This window comes from Pungitius pungitius, chromosome 10 (assembly GCF_949316345.1).
Source record: "Pungitius pungitius chromosome 10, fPunPun2.1, whole genome shotgun sequence".
NCBI lineage: Eukaryota > Metazoa > Chordata > Actinopteri > Perciformes > Gasterosteidae > Pungitius > Pungitius pungitius.
The window spans coordinates 16481931-16502029 of NC_084909.1; the positions used below are offsets into that span (position 1 = coordinate 16481931).

Below are 20099 nucleotides of genomic sequence, written 5' to 3' on the forward strand. Positions count from 1 at the left end.
CATCCGGATTTGGCTACAAAACTCGTAGCTTTGGTCCTCTCATAGGGGCACTGAGTCTGCAGAACAACACCCATTACACAATGCATGGGGAAGTCAGGAGGTAGGTAACAGCATTGTAATAAAGGGGAACCGTAAAGAGCAGAAGATAAATGGACTGTACTTAGACAGGGCTTCTCTAGTCTTCTGACCACGCAAAGCTCTTCAACACTTCATAACAACTTACCACCCAATCCTAGCCTGATGACAGGAGCTATCACACTCAGTGCCCCCTGCCCACCAGTAACTAACATCCACATCACTCACACACAGAAGTCACAGCTACAGGAGCAAGGTTGGGTTAGCAGGGCCTGGGATCAAACCGCCATCCTCTGATTGGAGGACGGCCGTGCTTTCAACTCACCCCTATTCATGAAGTACATATCTGTATACATAAGTACCTATAGGAAGAACAGTGGTGTGGGTGCATCCCTAGTAATGCCCTTCATCTTCATGCTCATCGGAGCATTCAGTGGCTGCGATCGAACCGCTATTCTTCCGGTGGCACCGGGTTGTCTGAGCAATCATTTCAAGGACGCGCCCACGTGGAAACCGGTCCTGCCAGCCCTCATTGATTTAGTTGGTAAACCAGCTCGCTCCCAGGCACAGCTCGGGGAGAGGGAGAGATGAAAATGATGGCGGGGAGAGCTGACGTGATGGATGGGTCCTGACAAGAGAAGATGACAGCATTAAATGCTGTCTATTCCTTTTTTTTGCACCGTCACTATTCTGGAGTTAAAGGATTATATATTTACAGCCACCGGGGTAAACCACTGCAGTCGATGCTGTTGGCATGGTGATTAAGGCGTATTTGTGCTTTCTGTATTAGGGTCAGCAAACTGCATGGGATGGGCTTTCAACGCCGTGATGCGAAATGCAACTGAAAAGAGAAGCTCAAACAGCTAAAGGCCGAGTGTGAGGTGGGGGCGGCCTCTGCATGGCGGCCACCAGTTACAGAGCAGTGAGGGGACACTTCACACGTCAAAGCCCAGCTGGGCACTACAATAAACCACAGCCACAGGCTGAAGATATCTAGAAGTGTGTACTGTGTGCTCCTAACACACACACACACACACACGGAGTGGACTAGTTTTGAGTCTATTCAGCAGCTGAGGCACAGCCGGGATGTGGCTGCTGAGTGGACACGCCCTGAGATAGAGGGGTCACACACAGGGAGATCGCCTGAAAAATGACAACTGCACCAAGAGGTGTCCGTCCATGGCTTCTGCTTCTTTACCATTGCAGACAAATAGTGATACTGAATAATTGTTTAATCCAAAGAAATATAAAAAGAACTTTATACTCAAACGCATTCTCTCTCCCTCACTAATACAGAATCAATAGGGTTTGACCTTACTGGTTGCTGTTGTGGGTGTTAGGAGCGGCTCAATGTCCCAGCAGCTAGACCCCCTCATGAGAGAAGCTTTCTCACTGTCTTTGGAAGGAGAAATATGCCACGCAGGCCTGTGCCAATAATGGATATATTGACTTATCGCACATTATATAAACATGAGCGCAATCATTTTTGGTGCTGCAATAAATTATATTCATTTTACATACAAATTAATGTCACCAAATGTTTAGTCAATTGTTTTGCCAGGCTGCAGAGGTAGGGGTTAGGCAGCGTCTACCACACACACACACACACACACACACACACACAGGGGACACCCAGAGGGGTAGAGAATCCGGAACCCACTGTATTATGAAGGGTTATTTTTCTTGTCAGCCGAGCCAATTAGGATAAACAAGTCCAAAAGGACTTGGCTACGGTGTGGGAGCATGTTGGCTTTAATCCGAATGAGAGAGGTATGTCTGCAACAGTACGTTGACTTTGTTTAAAAACAGTGGCACCACAACTAGCCTAAAATCTCATGAAACCCAACCATCCCACCCAGTCTTTCAACCTGAGCTCCTCGGTTTCACCGGACTGCAGGTTCACCTCGTTGGCCGGGAGGGCCATGCATAGGGGAAGGTCCCCAGACCCCCCCACGTTCCTCCCAGGCTGGTTTAATATTCTGAAGAATAAAATGTTCTTTGTTTTTGAAATAGTCTAATTGCAGTATTATGCGATTATATTCTCATATTGTCATTATGTAATCAGTCGCATAAAATGGTCTGAAAATTAAAATAAAATTGTTTGTAATACATTTTGGTGAAATAATTACATAACAAAAAGTGTTATTGTGACAGCGCTACCGACCGGTGGTCTCAAGGCGACAGGCGACAGGTGGCGCTAGTCTAGCTTAGTTCATAAATGCAATTCCATGGATGCTACCACACTAGAAGCCTGGACTCAGGATGACACCGAAATTCATGGATCGTGGAGGTCATCCAAAGTCACAAGTGACTTTGATATAAAAAGTGTTGAGGGATGACCGTGGCGCATGGAGTGCAGAGGGTGTGCGGGTAATCACACGGTTGGCGATTCAATCCCCGGCTGCTACATGTCTACATGTCAAAGTGTCCCTGAGCAAGACACCGGACTGCTCCCCAATACCTTCCTCTTTCTAAAATACTCGGCAGATATTCCGTGTGAAACACTGCCTCTGGCAGTCAGTAAGAACCAGAGACGCAGTACCAGCGTTGCTGTAAACTCCTTAGGTTCCTCTGCAGATCAGAGTTCTTACCTCTACAGGATGGCAGTTCAACAGGCTAACAGGACTGACTGGTACACTTAAGTTTAGCCTAGGAGAGTGTACACTGTGACCCTCTCTCTTTAAACAGTTGCTTGGTATTGGAGGCATCCGCCCAAAGCACCATTTATGGCGAGTGAATCCATCACCCACCTCCCTCTCTCACACTAAATATTTTCAGCATTAGTTGCCGAGTGATCAGGTCGGCTTGTGCTGAGGCTCACGGCACTGAGAGAGAGGAGAGGATGACAGTCGGGCTCAGCAAAGCCTTGGCAGAAGAAACAGAAAGACACTACTGAATGTTCTCTCACTGGGAATCGGTAAGGCATGTCATACAACTGGAAAAGTCAATTAGAATTCTTCTTCCAAATAGAAAAGGGGCAGACTGAATCCTCTTTGTAAAGCCCCACACCAGTCGTCTCAGGCCTTCCATTAGCCAGACCTTAACCCCTCCAGTTCCAGGACTGCCTCTCCTGCCCCGTTTCCTAAACCCCCGTTTCAACATTCTGCCCGGGCTCTCTTCACCGTTTCTCTCCAATTCTGTGCCAGGCGCCAGGAGCAAGAATGCAGCAGGGCAGCATAGGCTGCATGATCATGAGGCACACCAAAGCATCCATGCACAGACACACAGTGAAAAGTTGTCCCTGCAGCATGGGGGTGGGGTTGTGGCAGATATCACAGCCATTTGCAAACCTGAGCAAAGAAAAAGCAGCATACCCTAACAAGAAATCAGACATTTGGTAAACATTGTGCTCCAGTGGGGGCAGAGAGAGCAGCCTGTGGCTGGCCACTGAAACACAAATTCAGGGTGAGATTCAATGTTGGCCTTGATTAAACCCCAGAATGATGCAGAGTCACCACAGAAGAAGATTGTGAGGCAGCTCTATGGTGAGGAGAAACAACAATGCTGTGTGCCTTTGTTAGACTGAGAACATTCAGCTTTACAGCACAGCAAACCTTCAGAACCCCTATAACAATGTGGAGCAGGCAGTGATGGAAGTGCAGTCTGAACATGAAACAGCTCACACAGTTGCTCTATTTGATTTAAAGGGCAGCAGATCTATCACATTTGAGTGTTTGCTCTACATTCAGGCTGCCGCTGCTGCTATCATTGATATCCTCTGCTACATTATATCTCTTTCAGTTAATGCCCTAAAATCATTTTTAGTAGAGTTTATGGTCTCACAGTCTAATTTCATGTCCTCTTCAAAACAGCATGATGCTCATTTAGTAAATGATGTTGCACTTAGAGTGGTATGTTTCCACTGTGTAACATTTTGATCACCTAAAACGTCTTGTTCTGGGTTCGGCTGAGCTCAAGTCATTCCACATTTGCAGAATATTTCAGTGGCAGTGAATTATTTGTCAAGTGAGAATGAAACAGAATTCTAAACATTCTAAAACAAAACGCAAATGGGAATCCAAAAGGCTCTTTGGTTACAGTGAAAGCATCCACCTGTGTGGGTGGGGGGCAGCTGTGTGAAGCAGGCCCACACCTGGACACCGCCCCCCGATGTTCACCGCCTCGTTGGCCCGGCCTACCTTGAAGTTGCTGGAGTTGATCCAGGAGCTGCCAATGCCGTCGACCATCTTGTCCAGTGCTGTCTGATCCTGCTCCAAGTCGTGGGACTTCTCCTCGTCCAGGAAGTAATCAATGATCTCCTGGCCCACCTGCAGCCGGCGGCCCATGTCCTTCTGCAGGACCTGGGCCAGGCAGCTCTCCATGCTGGGCTCCATCATCCTGGCTTCCTCAGTCTCCCTATGCGAATGACTGGCTGGCTGCTAGCAATGCCCCACTGCTCAAAGCAGCGAGAACGACAGCTAAACAAAAGCAGCCCCAGTTAATGAGTGTCTGTCTGGGTGACCTGGAAAAGGGGGAAAAGAGAGAAGGACACTATACTCAGTCTGCTTGTATTTTTAACCCCCGAGGACAGGACTTTATGCCAAGCGCTAGCTAGCTAGCAAGCTTGTGGCCGTGCCCTGGGGATGGATGGAGCCGGGCTTGGGGAATGGCGGCAATGCAGCATGTGTGTGTCTGGACAGCAGCTGGGGATAGTTTACTACTCCCACTTGGAATGTTTTTTCTCCCTGTTCTCTCTTAGAGGAGTCTGGGCCAAACCACTATAGCAGGGGTAGGAGAGCAATCAAATGATGGAGAGGGCTAGCTTAGAGCATCAGGTCTTGTCCCGGGATCTGCCCTGGAGAGCCCTAAAGGAGCAGACCGTAGCAGTCAATCATCGCCGCCATCCTTGATTCATGCTGGTACATCATTTATCTACCAAAATCTATTTCACATCTCTAGATCTTACAGTAAAAAGAAAGTGCTTTTTCTAATAAAAACTGTTTTGTATAGCACACCTGTAATTTATCCTGTTTTGCAGAGGAGATCTGAATACTACAGCATAGAATTATACTTTTATTTCCACTACAGATTCATCTGGTGATTATTTTTGTCTGCTGTTCTGAAAATAATAGAAAAATACCCTTCATGTCAAATCATGTGTATATATCGATTGCCATTTAAAATGGAAAATGTTTAGAATGATCAAAATACTATTAAGCCGTTGACTCATAGTTTGAGTGGGCAACACTTAAAATGCTCCAATGACAACAAATCTCTGCGGGCACAATCTTCAAAAGAGTCGCACTTGAAGGGGTGATTTCTTTTCATATAGGAGTGAGATATCTATCCATCACATAAAGGTGTAATGTGACCCCTCCCCCAGACACACACACACACACACAGCCATCAGCCCACCACTGCCCTGGGAACCAGGGGCCAGGAGATTTTGCTTCAGCAGCATGTCCAAATAACAAACAGGATCACTTTGGTTATAGCTCCCAACTGCTCCATCATTTGCTGACCATACTTCTTCCTTTTTAACCACCACAGACTTTTGTGTAACAAGATACGAGTCAGTGCTGTCGAAGGGGACACTATGTTAACATCTTTCTCCGTTTTAGTCCAATCATGTTGTTGAAGTATTAAATAATGGCAGATGTTCCCTTGCTTTTAGTTTCGTCCAAAAACCGTTGCAAATTTCAGTTTTTTTAGACAAGATAGTCATTGTTGTCATCTGATGAAATGTACATTTACAGCCTCCATCCCTGGTTAGGCCTTTCCAATCCAGTTAACTGTGACAGACCTGCAGGTTCTACTGCGTTGCTTCACTCTTTTATTTGCACTATTTTTTCTACAGAAGGACATAGGTGATGTATGTGAATGATTGGGGTCATTATTTAGCTCTCTTCATATGTCCTGTTTTTTGGATTATGAACATTTTTCTTTTTCTATTTACAAATGGATACCTACGTACACACACACACTATACATACACATTATACATATATATATATATATTATATATATATAAAATAAATTATATAGAAAACAGATACTAGCCTAAAGAAGCATTTTAAGTGTGAGTATGTATGAGTGTCTTTATGTCTCAGTGTAAAACACTTAAGTAATAATGCATGAGGTCTATAATTACAACGCTCTTCAATCTAATTTGGGACATTGCAGTATGTCTAGTTTACATTTCCTTTGGTTACATTAACATTAGATCACACCATTTACCGAGCTCCCCTGACCTTTGACCCGGCCGCTCATCGTGGCCGCATACATTTACTCAGTGCTTTTTTTTTATACATTAGCTCGAGCTAGCCCAGAGCGCGAGCATCTCTGCTAGCTTCGGGCTCTGACAGCTCACGTTCCTGGCCACGGCTAACAGTTCAAACGAGCTATCCCTGTAACTTAGTTCAGCCGTTGCGGTGCTTTGCTTCGCTCTTCCCCGCAGTGCCACACACAGTACCGCTGGGTGGGTCTCGGGGGTGAAGGCTAAGGCTAGCCGCTAGCGGAGGGCTTCCTTCAATGAAGCGTCAGTGCACAGGCGGGCCAGCACAAAGAGACAATGTGACCAGGAGCTGTAGCCACGAAGCCCGTTGTCCTACTCACCATATCCTGCTCAAACGCCGCGGCTGGTTCGGACATTCAGCTGGCGTTTCTCAGTTTAAATATGCCGTCTTTGGCCTCAAAACCTCGTCCGCCTTTCTCTTTCTCTCTCCACCCGGAATGCTGCCTGCAGGTCAAGAATGGGATCGTCGTGCGCATGCGCATCGGATCTAGGGATGATGTTGGCACTTGGAAAACTGTCGCATGGCAATGAAAAAAAAAAAAACATGGTGTTTTTCCTGGGGGAAAGTCGACCTCGAGCGACATCTAGTGGACACACATGGTCCCCCTACGTTGAATCTGTCTAGAATAAATGCTTTATCTAATGTGTAAAACCAACATCACAGAATACCCACAATCGGTTTGTATGAAAATATTTTGTCATATTGTCTACTTTGTACACAAGCCCATAATTCAACTGCCATTAATGTTAAGTAATTTGGTCCTGTCCAATAAGTCAATATTTTACCTATTAATGTAAAAGTAGTAATACAGAACCAGCCAGTCATCCTCAGAGGGCAAAGCTACAATCATTTGTACAAAAATGAACATTTGTTTGCAGGATTTCATAGTGTGGGTGACAATATTAAGGCAGACATTAAAGGACAACACCCATGGACAATACCACACAAGCAACCAACCAAATTCACTCCATTTTACGTAGTGACTCGTCCAAACGTCAATGCCGTGCCTGTGTGAACGCTGATGCTTCTGAAAAAACAAACCAATAACAGGACTACTTTGGATTGTACACTCTCACATTTATTTTCAACGCTCATAGTTTACATAGTACAAATTTAACCACGCTTTCAGACAAGTGTGCAGAACAAAAGAAAAATGCCTGTTTTGCATAAATATTGAGGGCCCTGTGTGACAGGAAGCGGCCTGCTCCATGACTGAAATACAGATTTGTCAAAGAAGTCCAGTCAGAACTGGGCCGTGCTCAGGCTGATGGTTTCAAGAGCTCCACTCACTGGTACTCACTACTGTAGTACCCACAGTTATGGTGGAAACTTTCATGGGGAGTCTTCCTCAAATGTGGTGTGATTTCCACAATGAAAGACGCACTGGGATTTCCAACAGTTCAAAGAGGAGCCTGACGCTGTACGCCGACCCAAAAGACTGGAAACACAGCAGGGACGTTCACTCTGCAGCCGCTTCCTCGCTCACCTCGCCATCGCCCACCGCACCTTCCTCTTCTTCCTCCTCTGAGGAGGACTCTTCTTCATTCTCCACACACGGCATCCTCAGTATAATTTCATCATCAACATCGTCATCGACAACCGTGGACTTCCTCCTCTCCAGGACAGAGGGGGTGCAGACTGGTGTGACGTCCTGAAATGGAGGAGCTCATTAGCCACACATTAGTTTTAGTTAAGATTTACTCCGGAATATTGGCAAGAGGGGCAGTAGTGATGTAAAACACAAGCATAAATGGAAACAGGACACAAAGACAACCACAAATATACAAACCAGTCGTTTCTAGAATACTGCAAACATTTGCATTCGTACGAGTAAGGGGTATATGTTGAAATGAGAAATAAAAGCCTGAATAAACAACAGTAATACTACGGATACTATGACAACAGTAAAAGTTTCCCCAAAGTTCATTCAGTGTAGGTACAAGGGTTTTATCACGCAGCCACCAGGAGACACACGCAATAAGCTTAATGCACCACGGTGCTGTAGGCGCAGTTATCTGACCCCAGATCACGGGTTCATCTGGGGTCATTTTCAGTCTGGGCCAAAGGGTAAATAGGATAGAAAACATTGTTGCCTTACATCACTACACATAGATGCATCTGTGGAATCTGAGGACTTTGTCTTCTTAGGTAGCTGGGCGGCCTGGGAACACAAACAGGAGACTAAAGTTAAAAGGATGCCAACTAAATAGAATTTCAATGTTCAACACCTTTTGACACATTAGGAGAGTATTTACAAGGCTGAAACGGTTTTCAATAGCTCAGATAAACACTGTTGAGTCCTCCTCCCGGTCTCAGAGCACTTACAAATCCTGCAAAGTCGTAGTCGATGCCGTGTGCTGCCAGTCTCTTGCGGAGCTTGGCTTCCTTCTTCAGGAGTTTGTCTTTCATCTTGGTTACCTGCTCCTCCGTGTGGATCTTGTTGTAGCGTGCCACAGCAGGAAGCGTAGGCTTTTTAAAATCCTTCTGGGAGCCCACAAACAGCTTCTCGTGCACGTTCTCTGGGGCCACTATGTGACCTGGGACATGACAGGGGGACACATTGGGGTGATTATCTCAGAGCATTTTTAAATTCACTCATCGGGGAGCAGGGTATAAACAGTGTATAAAAGTGTGCATCTCCACTAAAATCTATTCATTCTATTATCAGTTATTCTATGCAGTGTTTCCCCTACCATTACAACAGCGGGGCAGCCCCCCACCCACTGTAATTATCCCCCGCCCCCCCCCCCCTAAAAAAGTGAGGAATTTTTAAAAATTCAGTGCGCGGCGATTCCGCTACAACATGTGTGCCCGCCGAGTGACGGCCACGCGATCAACGACCCGTCAGCCGTACCGTTAGGCGGATCGTCAGTGCCAGCCCCCTCGTACCGTTCGCCGGTCGAATCGTCAGCAGCGCAGCACATCTCCTCCTCCCCCCTCCCGAAGTAAATTGAGGGGAAACACTGCTATGTGATGAGCCGTGTCATGCTGGTAACTGAGCCACTCACATTTAATGAGTCTCTCTCCCATCAGGTAATTGTTCATGGTCTCTGCAACTATTTTGGCCACTTCGTCACAGTCAAACTCTACAAAAGCATAGCCTTTGCTGCCACCTGTCTGAGAAAAGCACAGAAGGAAAAGAGATGAACATCGCAATAGATTCAGGTTCATTAAGCTAGAGCTCTGTGAGGATTCAATGGGATCATTTATCAGGTTCAAATTGTAATGAAATCATACTGAAGGCAAATCAATGGATAAACACAAATGCGTCTTCATACAACTGCTGCTTCGGAATATACCGAATATAATGTCTGAGTATTTTCCTTCCTTGAAATAGTTTGTTCATTTTGCACTAAATCGCCTATTAAATGAAAAAGGTCATTCTATTATTTCCGTTACTATTTAATTATTCTTAGCAGAAGCCATAGCGTGATTTCTTTTTACAAATGAGATCTTTTGTTGGCACATGGGTTTTATCACTCTGCCAATGTGTGAGCAGGTAATAAGCTTAACGCACCACAATACTTTAGGCTCAGGAATCTGACCTCAGATCACTGTTACATCTGAGATCATTTTCAGTCCGAGCCAAACCTCAGCAGTGTGTGGGGTTAAAGCGAGGGGAGACGTGCATGCTAAGCATCCCATGGCTCCGTCTCATTCTACCTTTTTGCTCCTGGACAGCCGCACCCTCAGGACTTTCCCAAACTGCTCAAAGTAAGACTTGAGCTGAGGTTCAAACAGCCCATGTGGAAGGTGAGCCACGTACACCACTCCAGGGGCCAAATGACCCCCCTGAGGGAAAAAAAAACAATCAACACGTGCACTTTGTGTTATGAAAAGCAACAGTCAGTCATCCTTTAAATATGATTCATGTCCCAGGAAGATGCTGCGCGCAGGCTGGGTCACGTGGTCACGGCGTTGTGTTAAGGGGGCTCAGCGATCCTTGGCTGTATTCTCCCTCTGACAAAAGTAGCGTACTAGATTCATTTAGAACCCCGTGTACATTAGCGCACTATACGCTTTCGTATGTATAAAGATGAGCAAATGAAGAATAGAGAGAATTCTGAATGGGTCGCTTCAGACAGACCTGATACGGGCCTGTCTCAAAGTGAATAAGGGTAATAATAATTATAATAACTGGTGAAGTTAGTCAAATATTCCTCCACAATCGGAGAGTGACTCAATAATGACGTTACCCGTGTGAAAGAGGAACACGTTATCTGTTTATATAAGCGCCATGTGTTTGATAACCTGACTGCTAACGTTAACTCAAGCGTGCTCAAATGTCTAATGAGGGCCAAAAAAGTCCTATGGGCGGAATAAAGCGAATCAACGGTTAATGTTGGGTTCAAGAAGGAAGAAGAGGACCTCGTGTTGGAGGCTCCGTGGCTCCTTCAGGCCCCTGAATCCTCCACTAGTTCCTCTCGACCTTACCTTGATGGATTTGTTCTTCTTCGCCTCCTGCACCTTCTTCTTGAACTCGGACTCTTGTTTGGGGTCCAGAGCCAGAAGCTCTTTAGCCCGATGAGGAGCCGTGTCTGCTTTGCTTTCAGTCATCTCGAATAATTAAAGATGCCGAGACATAAATGTTGGAGTAAAAACAACGGCGTCACTCGACTCGCTGCGCAGCACGCTGTTCTCTTCTTCCGGTGGCCCACGTGGTGACGGTGTCGGGAGGCGGTATGGTTGTGTTGCTGCAGCCACAGCGCCGCTAGCCGGCACGGAGTAGTAACTGCATACATTAGCTGTGGCCTGTACTGTATTACTATTACAATAATTTTGCACAAACCACAAATCATGTACGGTAGGGTATTTATAAGATTGAGGTATCAATTTTGTAATCAATTTTATTAGTTATATAAATTCTCATTGTTATTTTTATTCCATTCTCTTATGTTACCCAGCTCTAATTTGTATATGAAGTGAGTTAATTCAAGGCACACATCAAATAATCTCATAGATACTAGTTTACAATTGTGATTTTTTATTATTTAAAAAAAATTATAGTCACACAAGAATCAATATTGTGGTCTTTTCACAAAAAGATCAAAGACATAATTAATCAGCCCACATCTGATGTCTCTTATGGTACAAAAGAAGGAAAGGAGAAGGAGGAGCCAGCACGGGCTGGATGGAATAAAAACAAGGGGGAGGAGTGTTCACCAGTAAAACAATGAGACCAGACGGACTTTAGATCCAGTTCATCGTTCCACACAACAACATCGGTGGCTCTGAATTCATGACATGGCAACTAAAATCCTTTACTTCACCGTGAATGGGAGACCGGAGAAGGCTGAGTTCCCCGTGGGTTGCCCTGCCGAGGATGTCAAAGGTAGGAGCAAATAATGTTACTACTTTAAATTCACTTATTTGTTTTAGAAAATTGGTTTAAGGGATGTCAAACGTAGTTTCAAAAAATACATTAGAAAACGATCTGCATTTTTCATGTAATAAAGAAAGATATTTGTCAAAATAATCCCATTTTCACCAAACTCACACAAATAATGTTTATAATGTCTGACATTTTCTATAAAGCGGTGAGTTATTGGACGAGCGGGTGAAAGAATTGTCTAGGAGTTAGGGGGGTTGTGTAAGCGTCAGACGTACAGCTGCCACTGACAGCTCCTCCTTTAAACACGTCAATAAATGAATTAAATTAGGAATTGGGGACCCCATATACCAAGGCCCCGTGGGATTCCAACCTGTGGCTCTATGCTGCATGTGAATCCCTCATTGACCAATAAATGATAACTCATGGATCTCTCCCTAGCTTTTCACAGGGCGTGTAGCGTGTAAAGTCATCTCTCCTTTTAAGATCTGTTCCGCTCTGCGGCCGAGGCCGGGCCTCATGACATCCTGAAGCTGTACAACCCCAAAGGCAACATCATCAACATCTCCCCCAGTTTGGAGCCCAACGGCCCAAACGCCTTCTACAAGCTGGAGGTGGTGGCCGCCGACCGCAACAGTGAGACTTTAGGTATCTTTAGCTTTGCACCATGGAAACGAACCATGTCTTTGCTCTCATTTGCAAGTCGTTAACAAACTCCCTCTTGTAATTTCAGGTGCAGGACTTGCTGGGGCACTCGGATTTGACCTGTCCTCCATGGAGAAAAGGTAGGCTCATATTAACATAGAGGTATACTGCTCTGGGTGAGAATCATTCGCACGTGACGTGAAAGGTGACTACGGTAGTTATAAAGGTAGATGTGGTGTTTAGGTGCTACAGTGCCAGATGAACCATGCAGCACCTTGAGACGTCGTACTGCATGTGATGACTTAACTCCTCGCTGATGGTGTGGTCTCAGACTGCAGGGCCTGGAGAAGAAAATCCTGATCGAGGCCTGTGAGACGCCTGCAGTTGTGCACGAGATGAAGAAACAGGTGGATTCATTCCAGGAGAAGCTAGAGGTAAAGCACTCAATGACTCCTATATGGGAAGATTTCAAATCTTTATCAGAATAATAGCTGTTATAACCTGAGCCAACAGTGATTATTTAATACAAACTGTGCAGTTTAGAAACACTTTCATGTGTTTTTACGATAGTGTTTATTTACACCGACTGTGTAAGAAGTTGATGCAACTACCGTGATGTCACCAATTGGTTTCCATTTTGTCCACAGCCATCTTGGTTCTTGGTTCTTGGTGACTATTTATTTTTTTAGTAACAAATAATGACACAAGAGGATGAAGTCCTACCGAATGCTGAAAAATAAATTTTAAGGTGACCAAGATGTTACAAGATATTCTCATAAACAAAAAAACACTTTTGCAAAAGGTTTATAGTTTAATACGAAAGCATGGACAGCTTCCAGTCGGGCATGTCAGCGACCTGTCAATCACAGTGCTCCCGCCCTCCCTGAGCTTACATAGTAAGTTCTGCGTAACACTAAATGGACCATCATTCACTAAATGAACTTCAAGCTTTGTTGAATAAGACTGAAACTAAAGATGAAGTGCCTAAACTCGTGCCTTCAATGTTTACTGAAAGAATGAATCGAGTAGTCATTTTCTCATAGACTTCTACACAACGAGAGGAGTCACATGGCAAACTCTACTCATCGTCCATGTAGCATTAGCAGGAAGCTTTTTTCAGATCGTCCGGGTCGATGCTCTCACCTGCGGTCTCCGCTGACAGTATTCACCCCACCCCCCTTTCAGAATGTGGAGCATCTGAGCTGGCTGGGGTTGTTCAAAGACCTGTCCGAGGGAACGCACAAGCCCTCCCCCTTCTACCACAAGAGAACCCTACATAAAACCAGGAAGGAGTGCGAGCATGTGCGGGAACAATTTCTACAAATGAGGCAAATTCACTGAAAGCTACACTGCCCTCCATATATCCTGCATTCAGATATCTAGTAACTAACGCTCACGTTGTCGCCACTGCAGCTCCCTGCAGGTGTCCGAGGAAGTGAGGCAGTACTTAAAGACGCCGACCTTCGATAACTGGTGAGTACCGATGAGGCCAGTATGAATATGCAGCATCAGGTTCATGTGTGCACCGGCTGTGAGAACAACCGGCTCCCCCACAAGCACCTCATATGCACTTCTGAAGATGGGAGACGTCAACCGTTTCCTCTAATGGACTCGCGCACTCATCTCCATATGAATAGGCCCGCGGAGGGCTGACGGATCCAAAGGTCTTTGTGAAAGGCTTCATCATTCGTTTGAAGTGGGCTCCATGGGGAGGAAGTGCGTGCTGCATTCAGCCAGGCCTGATCATTGTCTTACATGTCCAGAAAAGCTTTTAACACAAACGCACAATGGTGGCGGAGGATGTGTAATGACAGATGGAGGTTGGTGCCCTGATTCGTCTGATTCGTCGTTTTGAAATACTGGTCATGTCGGACGAGGCCTGTATTATTCTGTGTTTTGGTTAGTGTCAAGTCGAGATATGATGAATCTATTCTGTATTTCAGTATTAAATGAATTCTCCCTGCTCAGGACCAAGCCACTCATATAAACAGACCTATACACCTTCAAAAAAGATCATTACATCTTCAGAAAGGCTCAACAACGGAGGAATACGTGGCTTCAGGCTTTGTATAAACAATACTTGTTTGTTGACCATTTCCAGCCCTGTGTAGCAGAGACCAAGTTTGGTACATACCCAATACCGTACCTATACATCTACGCTCTACTGCAAGTGTTTTATATTCACACAGTGTGATGGCTGGATGCAACGTTTAAATCCGGTTACCTTGTTGAGACTTGAATGTCATTTCACAAAATATTTGAGGGGAGATGCATCCTTGAAGGCACAATCTTTAAAATCACTCCTGATACCTAAATTGAAGAGATAAAGCGGGTACCTGCGGCTTTAGAGGACTTCAATGAATCACAATGGGATGATTGGACGAGCTGCCAGCCTGCGAGTGTTCCACTCCGCGCCCTCATTGGTCGTCACCCGAGTCTTCCGACTGTTTCAGGTGACCGTGAGTGAGTGGAGAGCACGGTAATCTACCAATCAGAGTCTCGGCGGTTCGATCCCAGGCCCTGCCTACCCGCATGTTGATGTGTCCTTGGGCACGACACTTAACCCCAGCATTGTTCCCGTAGCTGTGACTGCGGTGTGAATGATGTGAGTAGTTACTGATGGGCAGGTGTCACTGTGTGTGGTAGCTCCTAACATCAGGGAATGAATGGGTGTGAATTGGTGAAGGATCTGACATGTAGGGTTAAAAAGGTTTGAGGTGCTGGGAGAATAAAAACAGTCCATTTATCATTCTACAAGTTAACAATACTCACAACAGCATGTGAATTCTTTACGTCCACAAGGATAAGGTGTGGGCGTGGCTTTGGGGGGAGGACGGATGGGACGTCTTCCTCCCCTTCATCAGTCCTTTATTGGTTGACATAAGCAACCTTCATGGCGTGCTTTGTGTGTGTCGTGCAGGCAGTGGGAGGACGCAGAGATCATGGTGCTCCTGCAGGTCATGTACACAGACTTAGATTTCATAGCGGCTTTCAACATCGAGCCGGAAGTGCTGCAACAGTTTCTCTTTGAGGTCTACCGAAGATACAACAACATCCCTTTCCACAACTTCAAGCACTGCTTCTGTGTCACCCAGATGGTGAGTGTGTGTGTGTATTGGAGTGATGTTGCATTGGGGCTCATCATAGAAAGCCAGATATTCAATTATGCCATCAGCTTGATTGTTTTTTAAATTCTTGTTTTATAGGGTTAGGGTTATTTATTTAGGAGTAGCTAATAATGTTAAGTCAAAGTTAGCAACTATGTGGAGGATTTAGCAGCTAAGCATATTTCCCTTAGGTTTGTTCACAATAACTGACCAATGTAACTGACCAATAAGCTGATCATGTGCCATCCATGTGTTAATGCCTTTTTCCTCTGCCCCCCGGTGGATGCAATCTTCAAGTGAACATGGCAGCTTTCTCCTTCCACATTGATCACATGATAACGTCTCTGGGCCCCATGCTGTAGTAACATGTGTCTGTGAGCAGATGTATGGTTTGATCTGGCTGACTGACCTGAAGAGTAAGATGGACAGCGTGGACCTGCTGATAATGCTGACCTGTGCCGTCTGCCACGACCTCGACCACACAGGATACAACAACGCCTACCAGGTACATCAGTGACTAAGCACCTACAGGAAGAGGGGATGTGCACACATGATGCCTCATATAACGTCTAATGCCTTTTTCTCAGAAAAACAGCTGTGGATTGTTGGCCACGTCTGAGGATTTTTGCACATTATGTTCATATTTGCTTTGATCTGGGAGACATCAATCAGCTCCTCAGATGTGATTTGGACTAGTAACATCTGCATGTACGTCAGCTCTAAATGTTCAACCAATTAGCTAAAGTCTATTGACGGAAGGCAGGAAAATTCCACCGAAATTTTAAGAGTGTGGCCTAAACTGCCTGAAGATGTCACAATATACACATGTAAGTACGGTATAAGTCACAAACCATTGGGATTACTAGCCCGTTGAAACACAACTATCAACCCACCACCAATCCAGCAGTTATGATTGTGAGCACTTCATTCTTATCTAATCTAAATAATTTTAAGGCCAAGTTGTAAAAGGATGGTTTTGCAGCTCTTACCGCACACATTATATAAGCAACAATCAGACCAAGTAGAAATATCCAATATACATATATATATATATAACAGATTAAAACTACACAGTATGAGAAGTACAGGTTTGTGAGCATAATCTATACAGGTGGTAAACTAGCTATCCAACAGCACATCTGTGACATAACAGAGACAGACCGACTCTTATCTGTTTAATGTCTGTGCATGAGTCAGCAACAGAGTGAAGGCTAAAGCTAAAAGCTAAAGACATGACAGATGCTCTCTGGCTCTTTTAGCCACTTGTCAGCTTGTTTGGTTGCAACCACCCCCCTTCTCTTTTGTTACACTGCTTCTTGGCAATGAATGTGATACCTTTGGAAAGCTTGTTTGTCTCCCTTTTAAATGGTGCCCCCTTTGTAAGGAACACGCCTTTCTGGAAGGACCAGCAAAGCTGTGTATGCGGGTTGCACCCATGAAAAATGTCCCGCGTCTTCTCTTCTCAGATAAACGCTCGGACTGAACTGGCCCTCCGCTACAACGACATCTCTCCTCTGGAGAACCACCACTGCGCTGTAGCTTTTGAGATCCTAGAGAAGGTAAGTCCACAACTTCCCCTTCAGGCAGCCATGACACACACTCGTGGCAGTCTGGAGCTCCCACCACAGCGTGGAGCCCCGTCCACTCTGCGGTGACGCAAGGCTTTCCGTTGTTGTAGACAGAGAGCAACATCTTCAGAAACCTGTCAATGGATCAGTACAAACGGATAAGAGAAGGGATCATCAAGTGAGCTCATCATTATTCTTCATGCATGTACTCGTGTTACAATAGCACAACACCATGGCGTGGGATTTTCATTCAACGTTGTCATTTCAGATGCATTCTGGCCACTGATATGACACGACACAATGAGATTCTCAACAAGTTCAAATCCATCCTGCCATCTTTTGACTTCACCAACAAGGACCACAGAGACGTGGTAAGAGGTGATCCAACAGGCGTCTGTAGACGTATTTGTCCTTATTCAGAAATCACGTTGCTTTATACTTGTATATTAGTGTATGTGTATATACGTATATAATAGTATTTGTGAATGGTACTGAGGGTTTGTGTGGAAATTCAGAGGTATATGAGAAGGGACATTATTGTAATGGTTAACATTGTACTCTCAGTAATAGATTTCGTTGTATCCAATAGTACGACTGCTTTTTCATATCCATGCCTGGAAATATGTTGGATTTTCATGTTATTTGATTCCTTCATCTTTACACCATACATTGTTGAAGCACTAGTGCTTGACTGTAAGTACAAAACTCCTTGGAAGAATAATCGGTTGCTGTTTTATTGGGGAACAACACATGGGAATGTCTACATGAAAAAATACACTTTATTCAAGTCAAAATGACAACAAGTACAAAGTTAAGTAAAAAAGCTCAATTCATTTTATTTCGCGTAACCCGAAATCAGAAATTACAAATCTGCCTCAGAGGAATTTATAGTGTGTGATCCTGCAACATCCTCTTTTCCAAAACCCCATAACTCTCCCAAAAGTGAAAAAAAACTTTCAAAGGGGAGAAAAGGGAAGAAAGCTTAGTGAGAATGTCAGCGTGCGAGTAACCCTCTCCGGGGATGGACAGAATGCAATGTGTACAAAATGAACATTAATATTCTTCTCTTAATGATGAGTAATAAGCTGCTATTGCATTACGGAGGACCTTCCCTTTTTTTAAGGCTATATTGCCATAATCCTTCAAGCTTCCACACGGTTTGCTTTAAGTTGCGTGTTTTTAGGGTTATACCAAGGAGCAAACTTCCTTCTAGTTCCCATTCTTTTTTCTAGAGGACCAATAGAGTCCAGCGTGCTCTCATAGAGCCTGTACTGGCATCCACAAGCTGTTTTCACAGGAGTCCTCTGATTGTTACACTAGGAACCCTTGCCAAAAAGTTATTAGACATCAATCCAATGAAAGAGAGTTCTTTGGAAAGGATGTTAAATGTACTATCCCAAAACCACACACCAGAAGCAGGTCGAGGGTTTGATTAAAACAACAAGTAGTTTTCTGTACACTGACAAAAGTCAATTGAATCTAACAATGAGATAAGCGCAGTAGCAGGGCTATCCAATGCTATCCGTCCCGTTGTGTGTGCAGCTGATGATGATTCTGATCAAAGTGAGCGACATATCCAACGAGGCGCGGCCCATGGAGGTGGCTGAGCCCTGGCTGGACTGTCTGCTGCAGGAATTCTACAACCAGGTAACCGGGTACTCTGGTACCGAGAGACTGTGGCGAGCAGCCGACACTCAGAGGATCGTTCACACATTTCATTTTGAGGCCAGACTCGGAGGCAATCCGTTAACTGCGATATAAGGGCCTGCTTGATGTATTGCCCGTCTCTCTGCCCTTAGAGTGATAAGGAGAAGTTAGAGGGTCTTCCAGTCAGCCCCTTCATGGACCGGGACAAAGTCACCAAGCCTTCCTCTCAAACAGGCTTCATCAGATTTGTCCTTTTGCCTCTCTTCATCGAGCTTGCTAACCTCTTCCCCTGCTTGGAGGTAATGTATTTGAAAAATGTCTAGATGAAATAAGAGCCAAATTGGATAAAGGCTGAGGGGAGGTTTGCTCAATCGGATGCAATTTGATGGACTCCTAATTCATTCTGCAGCAACACATCATCGACCCGGTGAGGAAGGCTCTGGATTACTACACAGAGATGGAGAAAGCCCTGGAGAAGGAGAAACAGATCCGGGCTCAGAGTGACAATGCAGCAAAGAGCAAGGAGGAGACTGTGGGGCCGCAGGGTCCAGCGGAGAGCCACGCGGAGGCGGGGCCTGAGGCCCTGAGAGCAGACGCACTGTGAGATACGGTGGACGCCACCTTAGGTGAAGGTTGTAGCACCTCAAATTGTACTTATAATGGCTCTTGTCTATAACAAGTTGTAAAACGGCTTATTTTGATGAAATTGCACTTTTCTTGTTTAGTTTGTATCTCTACGGTTGAAATGCACTTATTGTAAGTCGCTTTGGATAAAAGCGTCAGCTAAATGACATGTAATGTAAAAAAAGATTGTGTGCTTTTTAGACGTATTTAATGTATTACAACCATCTGAATATGTACTTTTATTTGTTTGTTTAGTGGGTTAAGCACATATAAGTAACATATACTGTTCTAGTCCATTTGTGCTCTAATTTTGCTGTATGCAGAATTAATAGAATGTTGTTGCAATGTAAATACAGTGCAACTAATTTTCTTCATTTGCATTTCATTTCTTTAAATATATAGGAAAAAGATTGATCATAAGAGCTGCATTCTTTTGTGCAGACAAAATTGCATGCATTAAGACATTTGAATGAATATAAAGTAATACAATCTTTGCTATTAGTTTAGGAAGAAATACCTACACTGGTCTTTGGTCATAGTAAAAGTTACTTCCAATGTCCCCGCAAGTTGTCCACGTGAAGTCTTTGGCATGACTGCAGGTGTCAACTTTAATATCAAATAAATCTTACCTTCTAAGCCCGGTTTTCGGTTCCCTGCCGTAACAAATACAATTTATTGTTTCAAGTAAATTACTGCATCCACATGAAAAGCCCTCAATGGATGAGGAGGATAACAAAAATCATGACTTCAGTTCAACAGTCTGATTCAGCTCAATCCACAGAAATAGGGAGACAGCAGAAAGGACGGCCTGCAGAGCGGTTGTTTGGACTAGTTTGACTTTTTACATATTCTTCCCCATTACTTAATT

At 44.6% G+C, this 20099-nt stretch overlaps 3 protein-coding genes and 2 non-coding genes across 27 annotated transcripts in view; 1 reads left to right on the plus strand and 4 right to left on the minus strand.

Annotated features, from left to right (window-relative positions):
* Nucleotides 1-6787, minus strand: part of clasp1a (cytoplasmic linker associated protein 1a) — a 50153-nt gene extending 43366 nt beyond the window's left edge. For 21 of the 22 annotated variants that reach the window (XM_062565184.1, XM_062565177.1, XM_062565172.1 and 18 more), the window contains exons 1-2: nucleotides 6631-6786; nucleotides 4215-4537 (exon numbers count right to left, since the gene is read on the minus strand). In XM_062565184.1, coding sequence (XP_062421168.1) covers nucleotides 4215-4412 — 198 coding nt within the window. In that variant the 5' untranslated portion in view covers nucleotides 4413-4537; nucleotides 6631-6786. Of the gene's footprint in view, nucleotides 1-4214; nucleotides 4538-6630 lie in introns of all 22 variants that reach the window. The other variant, XM_062565165.1, reaches the window with a different exon arrangement.
* Nucleotides 6788-7358: 571 nt separating this feature from the next.
* On the minus strand, nucleotides 7359-10966 carry nifk (nucleolar protein interacting with the FHA domain of MKI67). Its single transcript, XM_037488935.2, has 6 exons — nucleotides 10746-10966; nucleotides 9975-10103; nucleotides 9320-9428; nucleotides 8637-8848; nucleotides 8410-8472; nucleotides 7359-7962 (listed from the first exon to the last, which is right to left on the minus strand). Exons 1-6 carry the CDS (start codon nucleotides 10866-10868, stop codon nucleotides 7771-7773), a joined length of 828 nt encoding a protein of 275 aa, XP_037344832.1. The 5' UTR covers nucleotides 10869-10966; the 3' UTR covers nucleotides 7359-7770.
* On the minus strand, nucleotides 8240-8370 carry LOC119229388 (small nucleolar RNA ACA64). Its single transcript, XR_005121612.1, has one exon. It is a non-coding gene; the product is annotated as a small nucleolar RNA ACA64 (small nucleolar RNA).
* Nucleotides 9766-9895, minus strand: LOC119229387 (small nucleolar RNA ACA64). The gene has a single exon (XR_005121611.1). It is a non-coding gene; the product is annotated as a small nucleolar RNA ACA64 (small nucleolar RNA).
* Nucleotides 10967-11458: 492 nt separating the features above from the next.
* si:dkey-219c10.4 (high affinity cGMP-specific 3',5'-cyclic phosphodiesterase 9A) lies at nucleotides 11459-19868 on the plus strand. Of its 2 annotated transcripts, none has more exons than XM_037488934.2 (14): nucleotides 11459-11643; nucleotides 12127-12276; nucleotides 12374-12425; nucleotides 12617-12719; nucleotides 13471-13613; nucleotides 13699-13758; nucleotides 15206-15383; nucleotides 15775-15897; nucleotides 16859-16951; nucleotides 17071-17138; nucleotides 17229-17331; nucleotides 18503-18607; nucleotides 18760-18906; nucleotides 19017-19868. In XM_037488934.2, the coding sequence occupies exons 1-14, from the start codon at nucleotides 11556-11558 to the stop codon at nucleotides 19209-19211; spliced, it is 1608 nt and encodes a 535-aa protein (XP_037344831.2). In that variant the 5' UTR covers nucleotides 11459-11555; the 3' UTR covers nucleotides 19212-19868. The 2 variants fall into 2 exon arrangements, with proteins under 2 accessions (XP_037344831.2, XP_037344830.2); XM_037488933.2 differs by having other exon boundaries at nucleotides 11460-11643; nucleotides 12127-12288.
* The last annotated feature ends 231 nt before the right edge of the window (nucleotides 19869-20099 follow it).